At 36.5% G+C, this 25,785-nt stretch overlaps 1 protein-coding gene across 1 annotated transcript in view; it reads right to left on the bottom strand.

Moving 5' to 3' along the window:
• Nucleotides 1-25,785, bottom strand: part of USH2A (usherin) — a 342,112-nt gene that overhangs the window by 187,696 nt on the left and 128,631 nt on the right. Inside the window, exons 28-32 of the mRNA XM_085542932.1 lie at nucleotides 23,066-23,269; nucleotides 22,862-22,942; nucleotides 20,486-20,671; nucleotides 8,832-8,945; nucleotides 6,189-6,350 (exon numbers count right to left, since the gene is read on the bottom strand). Coding sequence (XP_085399058.1) covers nucleotides 6,189-6,350; nucleotides 8,832-8,945; nucleotides 20,486-20,671; nucleotides 22,862-22,942; nucleotides 23,066-23,269 — 747 coding nt within the window. The remainder of the gene's footprint in view (nucleotides 1-6,188; nucleotides 6,351-8,831; nucleotides 8,946-20,485; nucleotides 20,672-22,861; nucleotides 22,943-23,065; nucleotides 23,270-25,785) is intronic.

A 25,785-nucleotide genomic window follows, 5' to 3' on the forward strand; every position in this document is an offset into this window, starting at 1 on the left:
ACAGAGCTGCTACAAATAAACATAATGCTTTTACCCTTACCCCAACACCCCTCTTCTAAATACCCCAGATCTGTATTATTAAGTCCAATGAGTGCACCAGATCTGTCTGTCTAAAGCTGAAATACAGGGATGCCAGACTCAGCCCATTTGTCCTTTGGTTTTGTGCCTGCTGAATCTGCATTCTGGGTCTGCAGAATTAATTACAATAGTACCAGTCTGGTCACTGGCAATGTCAGTGTTGGCAGTTCAGGTGTATCAAATGTACTTTCTTATACAACTAAAACTTCTAGAGGAAGACAGCTTCTTCTCTCAGACCAGTGTGCTCTGCTCTGTTATATTAGCTTCACCAATGTTTACTGAAATGCATACTTGGGTCAGAATAAATCTTGCAGGAAGAGGCATTTTTTGTTTTTCATTCTGTAAAACATCTTGCTGTCTGCCTTATCACCTGGGTATCACGTAAAGTGATGGGCCAGGAAATGTAGCAAGAGCATGCAAATAAGAAGCACTGTGTCATATCTCATTGGGTTACATGCAGGACATTTCAGATAACATATTTCAGCTGTAAAGAAATGAATACTGTTTTCATTGCCAATAGTGTTAAATAAGTCTCTGCTTCACAGAAAATGTAGATACTGTAAAATTCCAAATTAGAATACTTAAAAACCTAGCATTAGTATTGTACTGGACAGCTCTTTTGAAAAGACTTGCTTTACTTGATATTTATATATATTTCAATGCAACATAGAACATAGGAAATAAGCTCATGCTAGAGGACTACAGAATTTTTGTGTTGTTTGTCCTTTAAGGCAAAAACTGTCTCTTTCATTTTTGAGCAGGAACTAAAACAAATGAATAAAAATCCTCAGGGTTGAAAACTGGTGTTTTCAAATATTTCTGTATCTCAAAACTATTTGAAAAGTAACCTAAGCATTATCTTCTCAGGGATGCACCTCCTGCATACACTGCCACGAATTTTCTCTTATTCAAACTGTTTTACTTTACCATTAGTAAAATACAAATTATATAAATTTTGCTTTTATTGTCATGGTCTTTCACTTAAAATAAGCAGCAGTCATATGGAAAAAGGGATCAAAGAATGATAATTTTTCACTAAAATATTTTAAGTGTGCATTACTATACTGTATTTACTACAATTACTAAAGATTTAGAGCAACATGAAAAAATACTGGTACTAATTTGGGATTCTCTCATTTTTTAAGTTCAGATTTGCGAAGTTCTCTTTTAACAGATGTCGAACATCTGCCTCTTCCCTTCTACAGTGGTTTCGTAGGATCAGCATTTCCACATTCAGGCAAAGTAACAATTTGAATAAGCCAATGCTTAATTTGTCTTCTTAGATTAATTTGTAAAGTGTTTGCTTTTCTACTATTTCCAAAGTCTGTTTAATACTTTGCCCAGAAGTCCTCTACTAGGTCAGTCTGTCGCAGTCATAAGAAACGCTTTCCAAACTCTTGGGGATACAGTGTAAGGAATCACTATACCGCTTTAACTCAGCTGAAGATCTGCCTTTGTAACACAGAAACACTGAAAATATTCCTTTCAGGTTGGCAGAAAAAAAATAAGTTTCATACAGCTGAGTGTTAATAAGAATATCTTCCCTTTAAAGATTCATGATGAGAACCATTAGAATCTGCTAGGGAAATTATATGAACGCAATTTGTTAACACTGTCAAAAATCTAGTACTGGAAAAAATACAGATGTACATCCTCAATTCCAAGCTCCATGCAAAGATGGAATTATTCTTTTTTGTCGTTGTTTTCTGTTTTATAAAGGTATCTACAAAGTTGTTTTTCTTCTTTCTTCTCTTCTAACATAAGTGTAACATTTAAGAGTAGAGGAATATTTTGACATTATTTTCTCTGAAGTTTTTCAGCAAACTTCAGCAATTCAGTTTCCACCAAAACAAAATTGATGCTTGAGTCACATTTGGTCATTACCATTTCTGCTTATTACTAAAGTTTTCTGCATTTAGTTGTTATTGGCTCCACCCATGCAATCCACCACCATCTCTAACTTTTCATTATAAAACCCTGCCTGTTTTCTCTTTCATTTAAGTAGGCAGGAAATTTTTGAGATCAGTTAAAAAAAGAAAAGAAAACAGAGTACTTTGCCTGAATATTAAAAAGCATGATGTTAAGAAATCTCCACAGTTCAGAGCAGAAAACAGTTTTGTCTGCAAGTGCTTGAATGGGTCAGAGAAGCATATTTTTCCTTCTTCACAGGAAAAACAAAAACCAAACCAAACCAAACAAACAAACCACATCAATTTTTCCTAAAATCAGATGTTTCTGAAAGATCAGTTTTGAATGAAACTCTAAATATTGCCCCAACTCCTCAAAGCTGCTAGGTCATCTCCAGGAATAGAGAGGTATGTAGGATTGAAGAGCCGATGCTTGCTGTGATACTTTTTCCTTGGCTGCAGCTGTTTGTCTTGGATATGAGAGCACCTTTCAGGCAGAAGAACTGAAAGTATGAAAATAGAAGCCTGGAATTACATTGCCTAAATTCCACCTGGAAATCTCCAGAGCCTTCCACTGGCAAGAGACTTCAGGCTTTTACTGCAATTCAGGATATGAAGCAGCACCCAGACTGCATGAGAAAGTGGTACTACAGAAGGCAAAAGCAGAAAAAAAATGAAGACAACTAGTTAACAAAGGGGTTCAGGGACTACTTTCATTTCAGTACTTTATTACTAACAACACAGAAACTGAACTTGTCAATATAGGGAAAATACTTAAAGGCATTAATGGATGATGGATGCCTAATGGATGCCCCTTTTCAACATGGTGAAGTGTACATTTGCCATATGTGCTTTTAAAGGGCTCCCTTTTTAATTACAGCTCCATCCCTAGAGAAAAGAAACACTTGAATTTCCATGAAAATCAATGAGTACTTCAAACCCTCAACAACTGTCCAGACCAGAAACTAAGCTAACAATATATTTGCAATCATCGTGATGAAAATACACATCCCTTCTCAAGTTACGGATCAACCAGGATGGGCCTAAAGCAATTAGACTTTCATGGGCTGAAGTGAAAGTCAGTGAAATGTTAACTTTCAGTCAGAACCAATGCTTTCCTAAAAAGAGACTCAAACAAATAAAACTTTTAAATTCAGACAGCACTCCAAAAACAGTGAGAAAATTTATGACTTTCTGGGATTGACAAGTGGTCAGGAACTCATTTGTGCAGTTATTAAATTAGGAAAATCATTTTGTTGAATGAATGGAAAATGGATGTCAGAGAGAATGAACTTTGTCTCCCTGTTTGGGGTCAGCAACATATTATGCTGAGGCAGTAAGTCATGAACATCACTAGCACAAATGCTGTATGATAAAAGGTTGGAAAGAGCCATGTATGACAACGGAAAGTTAAAAGCCCTATTTTTTGTTTTGTTTTATTTTAAATTACAGCCATTAGAGAAATAAGAAAAAAAAAAACAAAAAAACACGCACCTATTTTATATCTCTTTTACCACTAAACTGTGAAAAGGAAATCTTGGGCTTTGAAAGGAAGTGTTTCAACCTAATAATACATACAGATCTAAGCAAGATTCTAAACAGACCTGATTCAGAGTGACTGGGATTTCTAGTGACCCAAATCCCAGTATGCTAGCTCAGATCACTTCTTCCCCCTCAGGCAGATTGAGAAACTGGCAGCTAAATAAAATGGATCCAAAACAAGCAGTCTGATCTCTATGCCATGTCTATTAGCAGGGGGCAAGAGTGGCTCCTGTGCAGTACTGCACAAGGCAACATGACCTGATTCATTGGCCCCTTTTTTATTTTATTTTTAAAGGAAAGTGAAACAAGGAAGCTCTGCAAGCACTGAGATACTGCAAGTCTGGGTGAGAAGCTGGAATATGGATGGAAAGAATTTGTGTCCTACTGAACAGTGACATAATGGGATTCCAGCTCAAAGAGACTTGCACTTCTTGGAGAGGCAGAAAATGAAATTATTGCTATTGCAATAATTAAAGTTATAAAACACACAAATGTGAATCATTTCTGAACACAAGCAACAAAAGCTGCTCTGAGAAGTTTATGAACAAGATTACTTTTCCTTAAAATAGTTTAGCTGAATATAACCTGATATAGATGAAAAATCTCCATTTGATCTTCCAAGACTTATACGTAAAACATCAGAAATCAGAAATTTAATTCACCTTTTTCAAATTTTTGAAGGACAAACAGAAAAGTTACTTGACTGTAATCCCTACCAACATGCGTTCATATTAGCACTGGGCTGGAACACATCAGAACTGAGCTAAAAAACAACTGAACTAGAATATATTATGACTACTTCCCAGAACAATTTTCATTCCTTGCCAGTTTTCAACCAGTTAGAGATTAGCACACCAGTAAAAATACCCGGGATGAAATTCAAAATTCTTGAGAATAGCATTATGGGATGGCAATAGGAGATTAATGGAGATCGTGAGAAAAAGATAAATGGCACTACAAGAATACCAGAAAACTGGGGAGAATAAGGGGGAAATTAATTGAACCTATACTTTTGATAAATATTTATTTTTTTGCAGAAGAAAAATGCGTACTAGTTTGAGCTGTCATTATGCTAACCTATATCCTATTTTTCATATTATTAGTAATACATAATGTGGTAGTTTATATTCAAAAATAAAACCAGAATGTATATACCTCATGTATTTATCCAGAAATACTCTAAGGTTACTATGGTTACGAAAAATCCATTACCTTTGAATACAGAATGAAAAAGTTTGACTTAAAGTGTGCACTATTTATTACAGCAATCATCAACAGCCTTCAGGACGTTCTCTAACTGGATTCATTTTTCAGTGTCAAAACTGACCCACCACCCCAGCAGCTTATGGCCTGTGCAAGGCAAAGAAATTTGAACTATATGAATTTTTAAATATGTTTTATACTAACTCAAGATGCAGAAATGGCTTTGAATATTAAGGCCTTACATTTAAAAGAAAGAAGGATATTGATGCCTTTTTTTCCCCTGAATTGTCCAATAGGATGTTTTTCCTTTACCCATACCTACAAATTCTGATGGGTGCAGAATAGCATTTAGATTTTGCTATGGTACTTCCAGTTCTGTTGGTGTGCATATGGTATAAACAATCTAAATCTGAACAAATAACTTGGCTACTTAATATAATAACTATTTTAAAATAGGCAGTTTACCATTCTTCACTGCACTACAAAATAGCTTCCAGAATACTGATATAACTATCAGAAAAAAAAATGGATTTAGTTGCGGCTTTTAACAAGTGTGGCAGTTCAGAACAGCAAGAGAATGGTTCTCTAATTAAGAAAATTGAAGGAATACAGTGGGAAAAACAAATAAATATCCCCAAACCATTAGGTCTGTAGAATGTTTCTTGTCTCCAGTGGCTTACAGTTTACTTGTTTTGAATGCTATGAGACCGAAAAGTTATAAAGCTATCAAAAATTCAGCATAGTTCCTGTGAAAGAGGATAACACAGAACAGGATTTAGATACTCCATGACAATATTAATCTTTGTTCAGTCACAATGGTGTCCTATGAAAAATCCTTTAACAAATTGAACCCTCTGGGCTTTAAAGTGTATAACAGCTCGTTTTATCTTTCTATTTCATCTGAAATGTTTTAATTTTAACAGGCAGTACTTTTTTAGAATGGTTGGTCACTTCCAAGCAGAAATAACAGGGCTGCTGTTCACAAAAGACATCCAGGAAGGATGTACGCTACATGAGAGGCTCTTACCAGAGTCCATATGGAAGCTGAAGAATTGTGCATTTTCAGCTCAAGGAGGAAAATGTCTTGAAGTTTAACAACATACAACAAAACACTCACACCATCACTACTATCATGGTAGCAAAGAGTTAACCTCACAATTCAGCCCAAATATCTTACATATTCTAACCCAGTTTCTGGCTTCTTCCACCCTCATCAGGAATAACACTAGTTAGTGCTCTCTAAGCAAGGTAACTCAGGGATGGCACACACCTAGTTCACACATGAACTTTGTCTTATCAAACATGAAGACCAGCACAGCTGACTCTAAGTAATGAATTATAAAATCCAAAAGCAAGACTAATACAGTCATTAATGCAAAATAATAAGGGGTCTGCTATAGAATTGTTCACAGAAACTATGAGATACCCACCTTACATAATACTTAGAGGAGAACATACCTTTTACAACACAGCTGGTCCCATTTCCAAAATAAATTGGTACTCCATTCATATATAAAGTATATTGTGTAATAATACCATTTGGTGTTTTTGGAGGACTCCAGCCCACCAGCAAGGATGTGGGAAAGGTTGTTGCTGTGGGCAGCTGCACATCTTCAGGGGCTGGTTAAAAAAGTACAACATTCGTATTAATGATATAATACTGCATGTTGTATCATATCTTACCTTACTGTGGGGGGTAAGAAAAAGTGAGAAAGAAAAATGGAGTCTTTGCCACACTCCCAAGACTTCAAAAAAGATAATTCAGTGAACAGATATAAAATTTCTGCAGGTCTACTGTATAACAGTATTTTTAGCTTTCCACAAATTGGAAATTATGTCAATGAATAATAGCTACCAGAAATGGGTTATTTTTTTGTGTGAAGTTAACATTTCCGGAGAGATTTCATGCTTGCAAAGTATGAACATTTTGAGAATTCTCCTATAACCTGTGAGGTGCCCTAGTAACCATAAAGTTCTGTGATAGATAAAGATACACTCTTTGCTTCTGTATCTCTCCAAGTAAATATCTGAGCACATGGAGTGGTACATAAATTTAGAGCAGACTTTTTTAATACAAATTATTTCTTCTTCCTCATGCTTGTTATTCGTAACCAAAAAGGGATCAATTTTTCTAATCATGAATGCAGATGCATTATTCTTATGCAGTACTCCTTCCTTCATGCTTTTCATAATTCAATACATTTCATAATGTTTGTTTAGCACAGATTTTACATATATAACATACTGAAAGTTGGCAATGGATAATAATAAAAAGTTGAGTTTTCTCACAATTTCAGTGAGTTGTATTTTAAAAGCACAAGGAATCCCACTGAACATCTCAAGAAGAACAGAACTTGGGCCTTAGCCTGGGAGGAATATCTTGTAAACTACAAGCTCGGTGCTAGCAATTTAAAACAATAACTAGCAGTGGCTGGCAATGTGAAAACACTATAAAGTAATGAATGTTTCAATAGGGAAATGGGGATAGCTGGAGGGTGTGATATGGTGTCTGTCTTCTGTATCATCAATTTATTGTTACTAAGAGCACGCAACAAGAGTGTGCCAAATATAGAAACTCCATACATTGACATTTTGTTCAATTCTTCTGAGGGATGAAGTACATGTTCCCCATGGCTTTATTTGATCTCTAGGGAAAAAAAAAAATAAAAATCTATTCTCGCCAAAACCTTCTTGATATGACAGAACATCTGAAAACATTGAATGTTTTCTGAAACACAGAATTCCTTCTTTAGCAAGAATACTCACTAAGCTGAGACAACGAGACAGACAGACTTCTTAAGTTATTATACTAGAAGGAAATATTCAACACTGTATTTCATGTTAACATCAAAGGGTCCATTAATTATTTGGCTCTCAGAGGCTACGCATTTTCATGGCTAACACCACCTGACAAACTCTAACAGTTTATGTAGACGTGATACTGTGTTTTGATCAGAATGGTGCTGCTGGCAGTTTTCACCACGTTCACATCAAAACCATGTTCCAGACATGTTAGACAGGAATCTTCAGGACTGTCCTCATCAGGACAACACCTTCCACACATACCTGTTCTAGCAGTAGCAAAATGCTCCAGCAGTCTTTTCATAACTATCATTGGATTCACACAACTTAATTTTAAAATAAAACTAAGAGCCTTTTTAAAGATACACCTCTGTTAGTAGAGTTAGTAGATCAGACTGTGGGAGAGAGGGAAGTTTGAAAACTATTCCATATTATGGAAGATTAAACTTTTCCTACAGATTTCAGTCCAAGCCTTTATTATCCTGTTGGTGCAAATATGGAGTCAACAACTCTAACTGGATTAACATGGCTTTAGGATGATGGAACCAGGAGAAGGATGAGAGGGGGACTTCATGTTTAAATGAGAATTGAGTTCTTTTGGGAACATTTGCTCAAGTAATTGATGTGTGTTATTACCAGGCTAGTCTCTAAAGCCAGAAGCATAGCATTATTTTTGCTTTCTTCCTGCTCTAGTTCTTAATGTAAACTTAGAAAACATTAATTTACACTCACATCCTTTAAGCTGGAGCCCAACAACTTGTAAAAGAGTTTAGAAAAGGGAAAATCTGAACAAACAATCTGATTAATAAATAACTCAATTGGCATTCAGAGGTTTCATCATACTGAAATAATTGTTGCCTATTGCTGGTGTTTAGCAGTTAAAAGAAACCATGGAAATCAACCGTTTGATTCTCAATTTCATACTGTGCCATACAATCAATTCTTTTTAGTCAGACTGTCTCTAGATTTACTTCTGAGCCATAGTAAAATGAGGAAGCTTTCATTAATCTTTCAGATGCTTCATATTAATGACAAGGCTCTTGCATGAACAATGTAACAGCAATTAAAAAGCCCATTAATCTGCATTACAGCTATTAAAGATGCATGTCATTAAAGGGTATGGAGTTTGATTCATTTTCGCACCCCCCCAAAAAATGGAGCAATTATGGTCTGGCAATGCACTTTGTCATCAAATTAGGTTGGGGTTTTCCAGCAAATGGCTTTGCAGCATTTAGCTCTTCTCCTGTTTTATTATTCATGACTGAAATGTGGAAGTCAAGACCTTTGAAATTACTTTACCTTCTTGTGGAGTGGAGATGTTCAATGCATGCAAGCTCTCAGTACAGCCAGCCAAAGTGCAAGCGGTTAGGGTTACAGCATAGTTTGTGAAGGGACGCAAGCCTGTCAATACGCCTGCAACAGAAGAAAGCAAGGTGTTTTGCATGTACATTGTACAGACTGATTACATACATACACAGAGCTGGAAAAGAAAAAGGATTTTAAGGTTTTGTTCATATCAGGCCACAAAAAATTTTGTAAACCAAATTAAGAGAGGCATTTTATTGCATTCTTAATGTTTGTCATGCAGCTAAGTTTCTTTACTTATTCTCACCAATAACACACACTACTTCAAGACTGAGCTGCACACTGCATGCTAACCATGACAACAAATTTGAGGCTTTATTCTTTTTTGATTGTTTGTTTCTTTTGTTTCTTTTTTTGACTTTTCAAGGAATTTTCACAGACTCTTGGAACAGTTATTTCAGTATTTCCTCTCCAATGTTGCCCCTACTTATTCATCTATAAACTCAAAACTCTTTTTTTATATGAAATGTCCCACTTATATTTCATAACTTCATTGGCAGAATATAGTCCCCATGCTTGCTACTACTGTAACATAATTCAGGTGACACAGTGACCAGTGATTTACATGAAAAAAAGTATTAGTAAACTGGTCTTTTTTGGGTTCTGCTTGGGTTAGATAAGTAAAGTTGAGGGATTTCCACATATATACCGACAGCTTGTAAAGGATACAACAAATTGCTCAACAGGTCAAGATGTTACACAATATCTTGAACGAAAACATGCAGATGGATAGTGTGGGGGGAAAAAAAAAAATTAAAATGGTTTACAGCCATTTTGAGAAATGTCAGCAGTTCCCATTGGAAAATAGACCCAACAAGAAACTAATATTGGATGGAAAGTAATTTAAAGATGGACAGGTCATGTCAAGCTTTATTTCATACTATGAAACAGTAGAACATTAGAGAACGTAATTCTTTGCCAAACCTCTCATGGTATGATACTATAAAACTTGCCAGCATTACGCATACACAAACAGATAGAAAAAAACTGTCCTTTATGCTGCTCTTAGTTGAGTTACTACACAGAATGCAAAACACCTTTAAATTTCAGCAGAAAATCTATGTTCTCACATAAGAATTTCACAGCCACAGAAAAACTGAGCTGGAGAATTGGATGCTGGAAGTTTATGGTTACAACATGCTCTTATTATTTTCTGAGTGGGATAGTCAGAGTAATTCTACTATTTTTTACAGAGCTCGTTAATACATGTAGTCACATGGAAACACAAAGTTAGCTTTTATTGTATTAGTTATTTTTGTATCTTTTATTGGAATTTATCCAAAGACTTCAAGGATCAGCATTGTAAATGATGTTTCTATTTTAATTTTCTGAGGTTCTGTTCTTATGTATGAAGGCGTAATCAGAAGTAGCAGCACTCATGCCAGAGTACCTATGTTAAACTGAAACCAGTTGAACAGGATCGATTCTGGTAATAGATTTGATTTTGCAAATCCCATGTTGGCAGAGAAAAACTGTACTGCCTTCTTACTGTCCAGTGTAAATACTACATGGAAGAAAGAGAATGTCATGTCAGCCCTTACCCAAGCAAAGCTGTCTGTGTATTTTTAAGAGCATTCAATATGCACAAAAAAAGAAAATAATGATGTAGCAAATGTCAGTATCCCTGTAAAGCAGCAATACTGGTATCTACAGAAATTCTCCAGCACAGAAATGTCATCATTATTATTATTTGAAGGCATGTTTTGTTTTGTTTGTTTGTTTTTGTATGAGACAACAGACAGCACTTATTTCTAGATCACTGAAAGAAGGTACTTTTGGTACCGTCAGTAAATAAACACATACAGAAACCAAATCCTCTTTGACATTCGCAGGTTCTTGGATAAAAGGAGCATGGTATAGAGCATATGCTATCTCTCTATTCAGTCTGCTGTGCTTTAGGAAGCAATTCATTTTTATATGTACAGTTAGTACTTATAGCATTCTTTTCTCATGAAGCAGTGAATTAATGCTCCTTGCATTTCATGATAGAAGGCATTCTGTGGGGTCATCAATGGCTTCAGGCACTGAGAGTCACACTCACATATCCAGTAAGATGTTCATAGCTGTAGAAGGTTTGTATTGGGTTGTTTGACTGTGGTTTTTACTTTTGACAAAGCAGAAAGATTTTATATGAAGCATATTAAGCATCTGCAATGCAACAGTGTGTACATTATGTAGGTAGGTTTATGAAGGACAGTGCGAATTTGAAAAATAAAACCACCTTTTTGCAACAGAAAGTATCTGTTGATTAGAAAAACCAACAAATTTTCTGCAAAATCAGCAACTAAAAGCATACTTTGTTCATTTCATAATTAGTAACTTTCCTTATTGTGTACACTTGCACTACTTTTTCTCAGCAAAGTAACAAGATGCGCTACATAGGTAGGCAATAGAAAACGCACAGATTTTATTTACATACTTCAGCAAACTACTTTTTCCTCAGCTGCCAACCTATCTGTTTGGCCAGCATCCACTGTAATCTGTTCTCCTTCATTATGTTAATCTGTGGGCGGAAAGATTTCTGTCATCTTCAAATCGCTTGTACAGCAATGGTAAACACCTTGGCCTGTCTGTAATTGGACAGGTGTCTGCATTGGTGTCACCCGGCTTCTAATTCAATTAAAGAACTGGCTGCTCTGCTCTCATTACCCACTCTTTTCCCCTGCACTTTTAGTCAGGCTGTGAAATTTACACCCAGTGCCTATCTTAGAGTACAAAGTCAGCAGTTCCACAGAAAAGATCACCACTGATACTCATGTAATAATTTATAGCCCAGCAAAATAAATTCTGCAATAAAAAATAGCCTGTGATCCAATGAAGATGACTGACAGCTTTTAACAAACTTTTCCAGACTCCTCAATTTGCACACATATAGATGACATCCCTTGTCTATACCCAACAACTGATGATCTGCTAAACAGTCCACTGGGCTTTCCAATATGGGATGTTAACAAAGCAACTTTGGCCACAGTTATACTTTCATGTATTCTAGCAACGTTAGGAGAGAGGTAGATAAACTGTCACCTTGATCAGGTAATAGAGGGACCATCAATATTTAAGAAGAGGGTCAGCCTCCCACATTTGAGATGCGAGTTCCATTCATTCCACCTGCCACTTTGGAGAAGCTGAATCCATCTAGACTTAGAATTTACACCACAGACTAAGTTCCTAGCCTTAAAATCTACACAGGGAATCAGAGATGGTAAATCATTCTAACATACCACTCCTATCTGCCCACTCAAAGAACCCTTGGAAATAAATTTAAGTTCTAACACAGACATTTTGACACAGTGACCCCATGAAACTGAATAATGTCATTTGTTAAATATGAATGTAAAGTTAACAGTCTAAAAGAGTGATCTGGAATCACACCTAGAACATTAAGCCCACTTTATATGCAAAACTAGCATTTAATTTCCTATACTTTTATTTAAATGATCTTTAATTATTTGCAATCTTTGAAGTTGGGGGCTAGAATTCTCCAAGAGTAAAAAATGTTCGATCTTGTGGATAAGGGACAAAAACATTAACATGGACAGCAGAAAGGGGTCAACAATGAATTTATGATAAAACAAACATGTTAACTGGTCAGAATGAGTTGCATCTTTATAATCAACCCCTTCATTATAACACAGACAATACATCAGAAGAGCAAATACCAGGCTTCTTCCTTTCACTTCTCCATAAAACAGACATTTCTTATATTCAGTACATCGAAAAGGGAGTTGTCATTCACTTAAAGGGTACTGCCACAACATTCCAGTTGATTTAGAATGGAAAAGTGGTATTTTTCATCAAGGAAATTAATTATTTTATCACTAAGGTATGAGGGTATTACTCTGTTCACAAACACTGAAAAACAGGTTCAAATACTAGTATAATATTTTAATAATTTCCTCATCTAATTACAAGTTTATTCTAAAAGCACTGTCTTCCCTTCCCTGATTTACTATCCTTCTTGTATAGGATGTTAGTTCAAAACATTACCTCATCTTTAGAGAAGGTGCACTTGCTTACGGTAAGTCAGAGCTTTTATTTTGTGTATCAAAATAAAAACTAAGGTGAATTTATTCTGAAAAGCCCACTCACCTACACACAACTCACAAAGAAACAGCTATTTAATCTTACAGCTGTAACACAAATTCTAGAATTATTTTCTTCTTGTCACAAAATAAAATGAAACCACTCTGTTAAGATGGTAGAAGGGAAGCATTTTGCAAGGTTAATTCAGTTTTTTTACATGTAACTTTGGATAATTTTAACCACAACCAGGCACTGCTTTTATACAAAACCTGAAAATACAGCTCTGATACTGAACATAAAGATTCCCAAAGTCAATCACAGAGCTTATCCACACAAGTTCCATTTGTTTTTTGCCCAAGGGACTCTTTCTAGCCAGACTTTTACACAGATTCCTTCCTAAGACTGTACTTCATAAGGACTTGCTGTAAAGTACAAATTGTGCACCTGAAACCATATTCATTCATATATTCATACATTATAGATGTACCGTAATGGGGTTTTTTGAGCTGTTAAAAAAAATAACATACCAAATCTTCTCTCCCCAAACCTCAGCTATCCAGCCAACTTGAACCCCTGAGGTCCTACAGCATCTGTCTAACAAAGTCACTTGTGTGTCGAGATGCATCACTGCCACAGTACACTTAATCACAGTCCACTGACCAGAAAAGGAAGTCCTCAACTGACTTTGTGTTTTCAACAGATTGTAGCAAAAACTGCTAAAGTACATGTGTCTTCTGTGTACGCATCTCTGAGCTATAAGCCTCTGCTCATCAATCTGTCGCATACATCTGCATTTTTAAAGCATCTTTTACCATAAGCAGAATGTGAATCAAAATGCTTTGGCTTAGAAGAAGAAAGAAGTTTGCTTTGGTTACTGGCTTGGAAGACCCCTTTCCCTTTTTCCAGCAGTTCCTACTTTATCATCAACTAAGCACAAGCTCCAATGGTCTCAAAAATGCAATTCAGGCTGCAACATTTCAAGGAAGGCTGAAATTCCTTCACTATACACAACAACTCCGGCTGCTTTAATTTGCAGAACACCATAACCCAATGGTCTCATTTTGCACCAGATACTGTTTAGCCACAGAAAGAAATGGTTCATAATATCTTATCACTCTGTTCCTCTTGATCCTCCCAGATAACTTTGACAATGTTAATTTTCTACTGTATGATTAATTTTAAAAGTCTGCAGAGAAGTGAAGATTAACTCTTTGCAAACTATGACTATAAAAAGATAGTAATATTCCCTTTATTTCTCACAAACATTGGGAAGTTTATTTTTTAGTTTCTGTCAATAAAAGCATCAGTATGTAGCTAAGTGTTGATGTAATTTGGATAAAATTTTCAGGTTTATTTGATCAGACAATTTACATTTCATATGAATAAATTCATAGAACAGCAATGGACTGTCAACAAGATTCACATAGATCTACACTCAATCAAGTTAGAACCTTAATACTGCAAAACATTACTATCATTCGTGCTTTAAAATGCATATATTGAAAAATATGCTTCTAGTCTGCTAAAGCCAGCTAAGTGAGAAGAGATAAGAACCTATGTTCTGCCACTCTGATTTAGAGTCACCAGGAGCTCAACTGCCACATGACAATTTAGAGGAACCTAATGGGCATCGACAGATCTATTGGCTGCCCTATGTTACATTAGCTGCAGCAGTCAGGCAGGGAGCTGAGCAGAGGCTCAGGTGCAGCTGCTTGTATATGCCTGTAGACTCCTTCAGCTTCTTCCACTGAGAGAGATGTGCCTGTACATTTGGTACTGCAGGGCCTGGCCCTCAGGCTGCTCCTGCAGCCGCCTGACTCCAAAACCCTGCAACAGGTAATGGTACATGTCTGCAGGCAACCCCAAAATTACTGCTTTAAGCCCCTTTGCAAAATGAAGTGGGGTCTGCCAGGCAGATACAGATGCTTTGCGCTGCTAGCTTACTCCTGGCAGAAGTCTCACTCATCATTTCAGTCAGAATGTAAAGCTCTCCTCCAGAGTGTTTTCTTTAAACACTGTCATTTGCCAGGCTGGCAATGAGCTTTCCCTCACCTCACTGGCAAGCCTAGTCAGTGGTAGAAAGCCTGAGTTCCTCTTCTGAGAGAAAATTTCCCCACCTTCCAAATCCAGGGCACAGCCTTATCACAATGATTAACCATATCAAATCATCGAATTAGCCTTTCGTGAGATAGTCAACTGCTGAGCATAAAAGTCTTAAGGGTGAAAAGAAATCATAAGCTCATTTCAAGGGGAAGAAGGAATGGAAACTGAGGACATTCAGAGGATAAACTGACAACAATTTCCTTTATCATCAAATGCTCAACCATAACTTCAGCACTTGTGGTTATTGTGGTAATGAGATAGGTACAAAGAGCTACAGTAACCATGTGAAATTGAACATTAAAAAAAAGAACTCTTTAATGGAGATACAAAATGTCTGAGAATTCTTTTGCTGAAGATCTTACCATTTGCAGCTTTCACTACTGCTCTTCGTTGCCTGTAACTGGGAGCTGGCAAAACTTAAGAGACTTGTGGATCTCCTGAATTCTATGATTTTTAATAATAAAATGCATTTCTCTTCAGTGCTTGACAATAGAGCCATGTTTGCTGGGACAGATAAAAGCCAATGCCATTTTCTATCTGAACACTGGGTCTAAACTAGGAACTCTGTGAAAACTGAAGGTATGGCACATGATACAGAGCATGCAACAATGCTTATTCAGACACTGAGAGTCAAGAAGAACTTGAAGAGAAGCTTAGGGTTATTTCTCATGAGCTATTTTCTGTGTCACACAGCAGGGTGTTTGTGTGTATTCTGAGCATTAATTGATAAGGATGAGAAACGATCACCTTGCTGAATTAATTTTCTGATGGTAAAACTTGCTAAGACACACCAGACAAGCCTTAAGGCTAAGCAATAATCCCCTCTTCATTCTCTTCTAGATGTAATGAGACACCCATGGGAAAGTGGCTGAACACTCTAAACCTTCCCACAGCTGCAGCCAGTTAGTAACCACCTCAGAAAACTCTATGTTTAAATCAACTTTTGAAAACAATCTTCTCTGCCTAAGCACAGCAAGCAACTTGCAGCCAGCTATATTGGGAGTCAGTGATACAAGGAATCACATGAAAAGGAAGATGAAATTACTGCTAAATCAGTATAGAGCTCACTTTGACTTAGATTTTCCTAACTGATATGCCAACCTGATAGACTTCTATAATAAGATGAAAAAGCTTCATAAATGCAGAGATAGAAATAGATGTTATCTTAACCTTAGTATAGCCTTTGATGCTGTCTCCTATAGCATCCTCACAGACAAGCTGACAAAGAACAGATAAGTGGACAGTGAACTGAAAGCTGGCTGCATAGCTGGACCCAGAAGGTTATAATCAGTGGCATAAAATCCAGCTGAAGGCAAATCAGAAGCATTTCCCATAGTGGGGCCACTGCTGCTCAATATCTTCTATATTCTGTACTGTACTGCATTCAGTTCTGGTGCTCCCAACATAAGGACATCAAACTGTTGGAATGGGGCCAGAGGAGGGCCACGAAGATGATTCAGGCTGGAGCACTTCTCCTGTGAAGACAGGCTGAAGGAGCTGGGGCTCTTCAGCCTGGAGAAGGTTTTAGGGGGACCTCTCAGCAGCCTTCCAGTACCTGAAGGGGGCCCAGATTTAGACTAGGTACTAGGAAAAGATACCGTGAAAGTGGTGAGACATTGGAACTGATTGCTCACTGAGATTATAAATGTCTCCTACCTGGAAGTATTCAAGGTCAGGCTGGATGGGGCTGTGACTGACCTAGTCTAGAGGAAGGTGTCCCTGTCTGTTGCAGAGGGTTGGAACTATGTGGTCTTAAAGGTCCATTCCAACCCAAACCATTTAGTAATTTTCTCTTTAAATCCCTGCAATGCAGAATTCTCCTGTAGTGCAGTATACGTCAGAGATTCCAACAACCAGATAACAAAATCACATTACATTTACCATTCTGACCAGTCTCACAGCTCTTGGTGATCAGGGATGTTTTCTAGGATTTGTATTATTTTCCAAATGCAGATTATCCAGCAGGCTACAATATAAGCATGAGGGTAGCAACTGTTTGTTTCCAGTTCTTTCTACCTCCTCTTGTCCTGCCAACACTCTTAAATATGAACAAAATTAGATTTGAGGGACTAGGGCACTATATTCTCCAAGTACAGCTTGTTTATTTTTAGTTTAAAAATCAAACTAACCTAGACTTCCTCAAAACTGATTCAAAACAAAAAGATAAACTTATAAACAGTGGTCTATCCACAATGAATACAGCACAATTAACAAGAGAATAAAGGAGGAAAATTGTTAAGAAAATAGGAAAACTATGACAATTAGAATAATAATGAGAGAAAACTGTCTACATTTTTAACACTCCAGCCATGGATATCATGTTGATATTTTACTTCTCATTTCCTCTAAAATTATATATATATATATATAATATTCATGGATCAAACACACATCTTTAATAATTAAATTCTGCAGGAACTTGTGCTATATCAATGTATAGTGATTATGTTTATGGCTTTATGCCATACCATGTTACCAGCAGCAAATCTGCAAGTTCCATGTTTATGTCACATGAAAAGAAGCAGTCCTTACTGTCCCATCACCACCCTTTGCTACTATACAGTTGCCTTCCAGGTTATGTCCAGCAGCACATGAGTTTAGTGTGCCTAGGCAAACACATTCTCCAACACTCACTCAAACACCCTTTTGACAGCCCTCAAATTGTACTTAAGTGAATTTATGTGCTCATCATCTACACACCATGAATCTGCTCTTGGAGGCAAACTGTTTGGTTTTCAAAAAATACTGTTGATTCATCACTTGAGATTTCTTATTTTTTCCATTATAACTCTCATGTTTGAGGGTAGCCATTTTCCAATGCCCACAAACCAATCCTTCTGTGTAGCCTGCACTGAAATCAATGGGCTACAGGCAAAACCACGTCTATCAGGAGCAGTGATTTAACAGAAATAGTTTTTCACTTGTCTCAGTTCTGACCTCAGCATGAGGACTTGAATTACATATTTCATACAACACTGAAACTGGGAAATACATTTCTAAAATATCATGCAGCAGTTATAAATAACAGAAGGAACTACTCCTTTCACACAGACAAAACTGAATCTGAAATCTTACTGCCACAGCAAGTTACAAGAAGCAAAACCATAAATGGTCAACAAAAGAAATATAATTCTGCCACAGAACACTACGCGCAGTGGTGAAGATGCAACTTCCAGATGAAGAATTAGATAAACTACCAACTTAAGTTATATTAACAGGATGACTCACTTTATGTCATATTCCCAAGAATCTACAATCTGACATTATCAGAGAGGACAATGGTTGAATAGAGACATTTCAAAGTTCTTAGGGTCACTTAATTTTGCATTACTCAGCACTTACCTGCCACAGAGGACAAAAAAAAAAAAAAAAGTATCTATTTAATATAATACAGAAGAATGACTTACCCCTCTGCTTCCTGAAAGCTGTATGTGTATACCTCTTCCCTATCCAGCACAGGACAGACTTTTTCCATAACCTTAACATACAGTCATTGTGTGCCCCGGTGGCGCAGTGGTCAGAATGCCGTGTTGCAACACCGGAAGCCCGGGGTTCAAATCTCCCCTGTGGCACAAGTGGTAGAAGTGCCGCTCTGCTACACAGGAGGCTCGAATCCCCGGGGGTTGGACTCGATGATGATCTCTAAGGTCCCTTCCAACCCGCATGAGACTGTGATACTGTGACACAGTCATATCATAATACGAATAAGAGTTCAGCTAAAATTAAGTTCCAAACATTAGCTATTATCATAGTTAATAGTTATTATCATGTTACATTGGCTATCTAACATATGGTTTAAAATTTCTATTAATGTAATTTATATTGCATTTCCACACAGATTATTTAAACAAAAAGTTTGTCAAACAAATCACGGTAATAATGAAAAGCCAGTGCTAATTATGTGTTGCAAACACATAATTAACAAATAGTCAAGAACATTCCAACTGAAGAAAAAAATGTGCATGTTAGATTTGAAAATTTATATCTACATTACAGCAGAGAAAAACACAAAACATACATATTTATGTAAAAACATTGAACATGTATTACTTGGGCTTCAGGAAAACAGCAGTAATATACTGCTGAACGGTTAAGGCATTTTCCGCAATTGTTATATTGCCCGAAGTCAAGCCTTACTAAGGTACTACCTTTGAGCACTGTCATTAGAGCTTGTTTAATGTTATGAATTATATAATTAATTTTAGGCAGTGAATAAATAAACAATAAGAGTAAATAGGAAAGACAGACTCTCTTGCCAAGAAGAAAGGTCACAAAACGATCTCTTTGTAGTGGGCAGACTCTCACATTTCTAAAAACATCCAGCTCCTACAGGTAAAAAGACCAGGACTCCAGAAAACGAATCTCACATGCAATAGCTCCTGTTCACAACCAACAGCTTAGGAGTTAGCAAACCAACTAAACATGAAGTTTCAGATTCCTTTGTTGTATTATAACGCACTTCTAAATCCTAGTTGTAGCAAGAAAAGTATCTGATAAACATAACCGCATGCTATATCCCACTGAAATCAGTTAGGTTTACATGGTCAGATTTGACCAAGTGTTTTGGTCTATCATGTTGAATAGCATCTTATGGGACTCAGATTTAGAGTTCACATAGTGAAAATAGATGTAAAAACTGGAGAAAGAAACAATGTATACTAAAGAAAAAGAAAAACAACAGAATTCCCCTACAAAATCACTACTAGACTAGGAAAAATAGTCTAACTAGAATTTGTTTTCAGTATTTAGATGCATTTTAATTTCTATTGCTCTTTGATGTACATTTGCATGTATGTTGGTGCTGACAGTATTACAAGGGCTCCTCTGAAAGCTATGTCACTTACTTTATTATGTTCGCCTACAGAGTCAGTGGCAGATGGTGGTGGTATGGCAGAAAAGGTTGAACCTTCCCATCAATATTCCATTATATGTAGTTGCTGTGTGACTTATGGAAGCATAGGGGCAGTCTCACAAAATAGCGTCAGACATGGAAATGCATCTGAAGAAAAGGGATGTCACCGAATTCTCCATATGAAAGAAATGGCACCCACTGGCATTCATCAACATTTGCCATTCATTTATGGAGACCAAACAGTGAATGTGAGCACAGTGAGGTGGTGAGTGTGTTGCAGAAGTGGTGACAGCAGGTCACCTCCACTGGTGCAGATTTTTACAATTGCAGCCTGCATGTCCTTATTCCTGGTGAAAACACACAGCTTATGGTGGGCACTTGTGTTGACAAATAATGTTTTGTAGCTGAGAGTTTGCTCTACCAAACAGTGCTATTGTGCTCTTTGTATCTGTCATAGTTTCCATGGAAATAAATAGAGGACATTACTTTTGGAGCAAGTAGATATGCTCTTTATACATGAACATAGACAATACTTTATAGTTAACAAAAGAAGGCATAAAAACACCATGTTATTAGATGCACCTAGAAAATGGTACTTAACAACATTTACCTGTGAGCATACTAGTGTCAGCAAGCTCAGCAATAGTGATGGGTACACTGGGACCATCCTCTTCATATGCTTTCAAAATGTACTTCTCAATTACACCTATGACCCCAGCAGGTTTGTCCCAGGTGACCTCAATGCTGTAACCATTTATACTGTGAACTCTTGAGGGAGTTGGCACATTTTGTGGAACTGTGGAGGGATAAAATAGAAAATAGAGAAAATGGCAGTTCTAAGGAGACTATTGCCCCTATTCTTCACTTTTAATGGCTGCAGTAAATCAGACTCAACCATTAGCATAAATACAATTTATTAGAGTTGTAACTTTTCAGCACTGATTTAATATGACTGCACATCTTGAGCTATTCGGTTTAAGCTATATTTCAAAACCATCAAAACTCCATCTACATAACATTCCTTCTCATCTTGTTGAGGTTTTCTGAAAACATTTAATGTATCAAACATATTTAAGCATCACTCAAAAAGAGGAGGTGGATTGCATGCAGCTAGCAGGTTTAGGCATTATAATCAAGCAAATGAATGATGCAACAGAGACTGCAGGAGAGAAGGGTTTGACATTTATCCGTTGGATATCTAAGCCACAGACTGCCAAAGACATGAAATATTTCTAAAAATAGTACATCCTCATTTACAAAAAATTAAGCTTATTAATTTATTTTCATATCTCTGAAATGCCAGATAACTATCTGAGAGTAAAACAGAGATTTTGTTATGGGGGGGTGGGAAGGGAAGAAAATGAAAAGAAAAATTAAAAGAAAAATGAAGATGCTTAGAAGAAATGGAAAGTTAAGCTCATGTAGCTAATTAGAAAAAAAGTTTAAAAAAATCCCATTTCCCTTAACCTTTAACTATTTATTAGATATTTCTATATCAGGTAAAGGTCTGTCCAGTAACAACTTCATCACAGATGACTGCACAAGCTATAGAGAGGAAAGGCCCAAGGAACACAATGGCAGGATGATGGATGATGAATTTGCTGTAAATGCATGTGGACTCCCTAGCCCTGCTGATGATCATTTGCTTTTCTCACCATCAAATAACCACTTTTTATAAAAATTTAAGTTTCATTAAATACATACAAAGACTTGGCTTAGTTGTGGTTGTTTTGTTTTTGTTTTGAATAAGAAGAGTGCTACAGTGCAAAGTATGAAAATACTTGGAAGTTGTGATTCTTGTACAAAAAATGTGATTCTCCAGGAAAACCCCCATTACCACAACATTATATTGATTTTATTAGTCCTGAAGTGTATCACAGGGCAAGGTAAGGTACTTTATAGCAGATGGTCTTCTCATAAGGGACACAACAAAACCAACTCAAAAATAATTAAGTAGTGCAATTATTCTCCAGCCCTAGGGATCATATAGCTGTTCAATGTTGTGGTCAGCTTGTGAACAAATTTATGGGAAAGCTTACTACTGTCAGACAGTTGGTATGAAAAAATATATATATACCTTCTCTTCTGGTTAGTACAAAAAATAATGACACGAAATTATGTAAGAATGTATTATCAAGTCAAATATTCACATACATATTGTATCTTTTTTTAAGATCTTATATTGAGTATCTTTCACCAAAATGCACTGAAAGAATGCAGTTAGGCTTCCATTTATGAAAGATAAATTGTTGAATGAAAAAAATGCAGGACTAAATCTTCAAAAAATTGCTGGCCACTTTAAAAGCACTGGACAGAAAGTTTCCGTCGTGATAATTATGTATTATGTTCCTTTGGAGCCTTCTTCACAAGCCACACACTTTTCTGTTAAATATTCACAATCTGCACATTACTTGTAGAAAAATTCCTTCCCCCATCTACATCAGTCAGAAGCAGTGAACAGCGTACGCATGTGCATTCTACGTAAAAAAAAGTTGAAGTAGATCCCAATCTCACAGCTACATGATTTTGTATCTTTCACAGCATGCTCCTCCAATTCTCCAGTATCTCCCTCCTCTGCACTTAATTTAGTATCACTTAGTCATACATGGGAAAATACAGTTACTTACTCTAGCAGACTGCTGTAAATGTGAATTTGTATGTGCACATATCAACATGCCTAGACACGACTGTTCTTGTTCTGTTAATGTAGTTCAATCATTTCACATTCCTAGCTCTCAAACAATGGCAAAATATAATATATATTTGGAAAAAACTTTGAATTATATGTGAAAAGTATTTGCTTAAACATGTTGCAGATGAAATAAGACAATAATCTGCTACTATTCAAAGCATCAAAGACTTTTGGTACCTGTAGAAATACTATGCGACTTAGACTGCTGAAAATTCTTCTGATGGGTTTTTCTCCAACCTAATATTAGATAGCACATGAAAAATGGACATAAGTAAGCCTTAAAGCTATATTTACCTGATTCTCTTGTACGAGCACGGGTCCATACACTAGATACTGATCCTCCTTCATTTGAGGCAACCACCCTATAAAGGTATTCTTCAAAGACCACAGAGATGCAAAACAGGGGAGGAAAAAAAAGAACAAAGACTGAACACGGTAACACATTAATACAGAAGGAAATAAAAATGATATATTTCATTGAAGGAACCAATGTGTTACCTGTAAATGGTTGAAGACCATTCTCATAAGCACTCTGCTCTTTTCCTCGGTATACTAGGATGGAGTCATTTCCCCTGCAGTTAACAGCACTGTCAGTTGATAGGCATCCATCCAGATTGACTCTGACAGCACTGCTGGACACAGATGCCAAGTTAACGACAGCACCTCGTGTAAATTTAACATCCTTCACGCAACCACCGAAACCTAGCAAACAGTAAGGGATTAGTATCACATAAAGAGCCTCAGTCATTACTTAAGAATCACATTCATTCCTTTTGAAACTATATTTTCAACAGTAAAGACTATAATAGAAAAATGTTAACTTCCAGTGAAAGAAATCTGTCTCTTCTTTCAAGGAATGATGCTGGTAAAAATTTCTGACATTCTAGTTTTGAATTCCTGCCTTCCAGAACCGCACTTTCATTGTTATCAATTCTACCCTATGAGAAAATATTTGTTTTCTGCTCTACCTCTTCTGCCTTTAAAATTACTACTATAAAAGTGATTCTGATTTTGAAAACTGGCTTTTCATTACTTGACAATACTTTCTTGATAAATTGAGAAAAATATGTAGATTAAAAAGTATACTCAAGAAATTATAAAAATGAGATACATCCTATTATCCAAATAGGTCTAAATCTGGCATACGGTTTGCAAACATTAGTGCTCTTGTTTTAGCTTTATGATAGCATTATATTTTTATATACTGTTACACATTATGTACTTCTACTGCCCTTATTTCTGAAAGATGGCAGATAAAAACAACAATCATATTTAACCACCTAAATTGAGAATCCAGTATTCACAGATAGTTCCTGGAAAAGGGACACTGAAGCTGGATACTGATTTTGAACAATTCTCTAAAACAAATTATCTCTTCACTGTGTTAGGAACTAAGAGAAACTGCTCTTTAAATTGCACACACTTCTGTTAAAGTCAACTCCTATTCCACAGGGATTTACTGTTTCTAGACATTTTGTTGTAGAGCAAATAATTAATACCAGTCTTCAGAAGCATCTTAATTACTAGGCCAAATGAACAATTGCTTAATTTCTGTTTGAGATGCATGCTATAAAACATATTTTAATCCATTACTTTCATTTTTAGACTGGTGTCAATCAAGTAATGTTTATTTGTGCTCAGGTAGCTGCAGAGTAAGTCAGTACAAATTCTCACAGACTTTCCTGCCAGCTCATCTTAAATATGTAGTGTTGAAAACATATTTTCTACAGATTATAATTAAAACAGCCCTGTAACACTAGAGGAAACCAAAACACAGATGTTGCTGCTTTCTCAGCTGTCTGCCCTAACATCCTATGGAGCTGTGTCCTGTTTCAATCTTACCTACTTTTGTTGCCTAACCTTCTCATTACCAATATCATTCTGATTGGTCACAGTGATAGAAACTGACAGACTACATTTGAGAGCATGATAGGGTCAGACATAAGTTAAGAATATTCACTCAAGCCAAGATTTTAATATGTAGGTGCCTTGCTCATCTAAATCTACATTTAGGAACACAAAAATGTTTGTTGTCAGAAGTTCCAAATACAAATTCACTTCCACCATCTTATTTTGCAGTATGCTGAGCAGGCTTGCTGAAAAAAACTAATGTTTATTGATGTGCTTGAATGTGTACTTCAGACTATTTTGCCCTATATCACAGTTCTTTTTGCTGCAGGAGCTCAGAATGCATCCACTGACGAGCCCATACCATCTGCTACAAGGCAACACTGACAGAGGATGACTGGCTAGCTCTTTTGAGCCATAAAAATTGCCCATATAGAACCTGAAGGAAGACTATAAAATATATATGATATCCACTGCTGGAATGATACTTAAAATAATATTTTTGAGCTGTCTGTGAATGTTAGTGCTTTGATTTGATTCAACCCATCTGTAGCTGTGAATCCACAAGGCTACAATTGCAGCTCTGCAGAGTTTATATGAATACGTGTATTCAGTGAGAGCACAAAGTAGTCACTTACTTGATTCCCTACTGATCACTTACTGATTGCTACTTAGTTGGCTATCACAACTGAAAAATACAGTACGACTGATGAATACCACCATAAATAAGAAAAATCCAGACCCCCAAAATAAAGAGGGCTAATTTTAAGACACTTTTTGGAATCCATTTCATATAGTCAAACCTCAGGTGCAGGCTATTAACAGCAAGCTGCACCTAATACTTCTCTCTTTTCCCTAGAAATCTGATTTATCTCAGAACAAAAGGGACCCAGCAAATTTCTCTCTTGCTCCTGGTAATGCAGGAAAACATCACCAGATAACATAGCTGAAATCCTAATTCAGGATTTTATATTTATTGATTTTTTTATTATTATTTTTTTTAAGACCATAATCAACTACTGCCTGCAAAAGGACTAATCAGCCTTCAACTCTGGCAACTTGTGCCAACACTCAGCTACACTACAGTGGTTTAAGGTAATTGTACTGTATTCCATTGTGTTCTTTTACAGATCTGCAGCTAACATGTCAAAATGATCAAGAGAAACAAGCTGATTGAAACAGGCTTTCTCTGAGGAAAATCTGAGCTCTTCTTTCTGGTTGGGCACTCCATTTTGCCACTCTCCAGATTCATCCAGTTAGATTCCTTCACCTATCAGTAGCTTGGAAGGATTTTATACCATTACAAAGGGATTAAGAGTAAAATAAAGCTGAGTGGGTGTGGATAACTGATAGTTAAAGTAACAGTGCAT

The sequence above is a fragment of the Coturnix japonica genome, chromosome 3, assembly GCF_054131305.1.
Source record: "Coturnix japonica strain WE chromosome 3, WE-NBRP24, whole genome shotgun sequence".
Taxonomy (NCBI): Eukaryota; Metazoa; Chordata; class Aves; order Galliformes; family Phasianidae; genus Coturnix; species Coturnix japonica.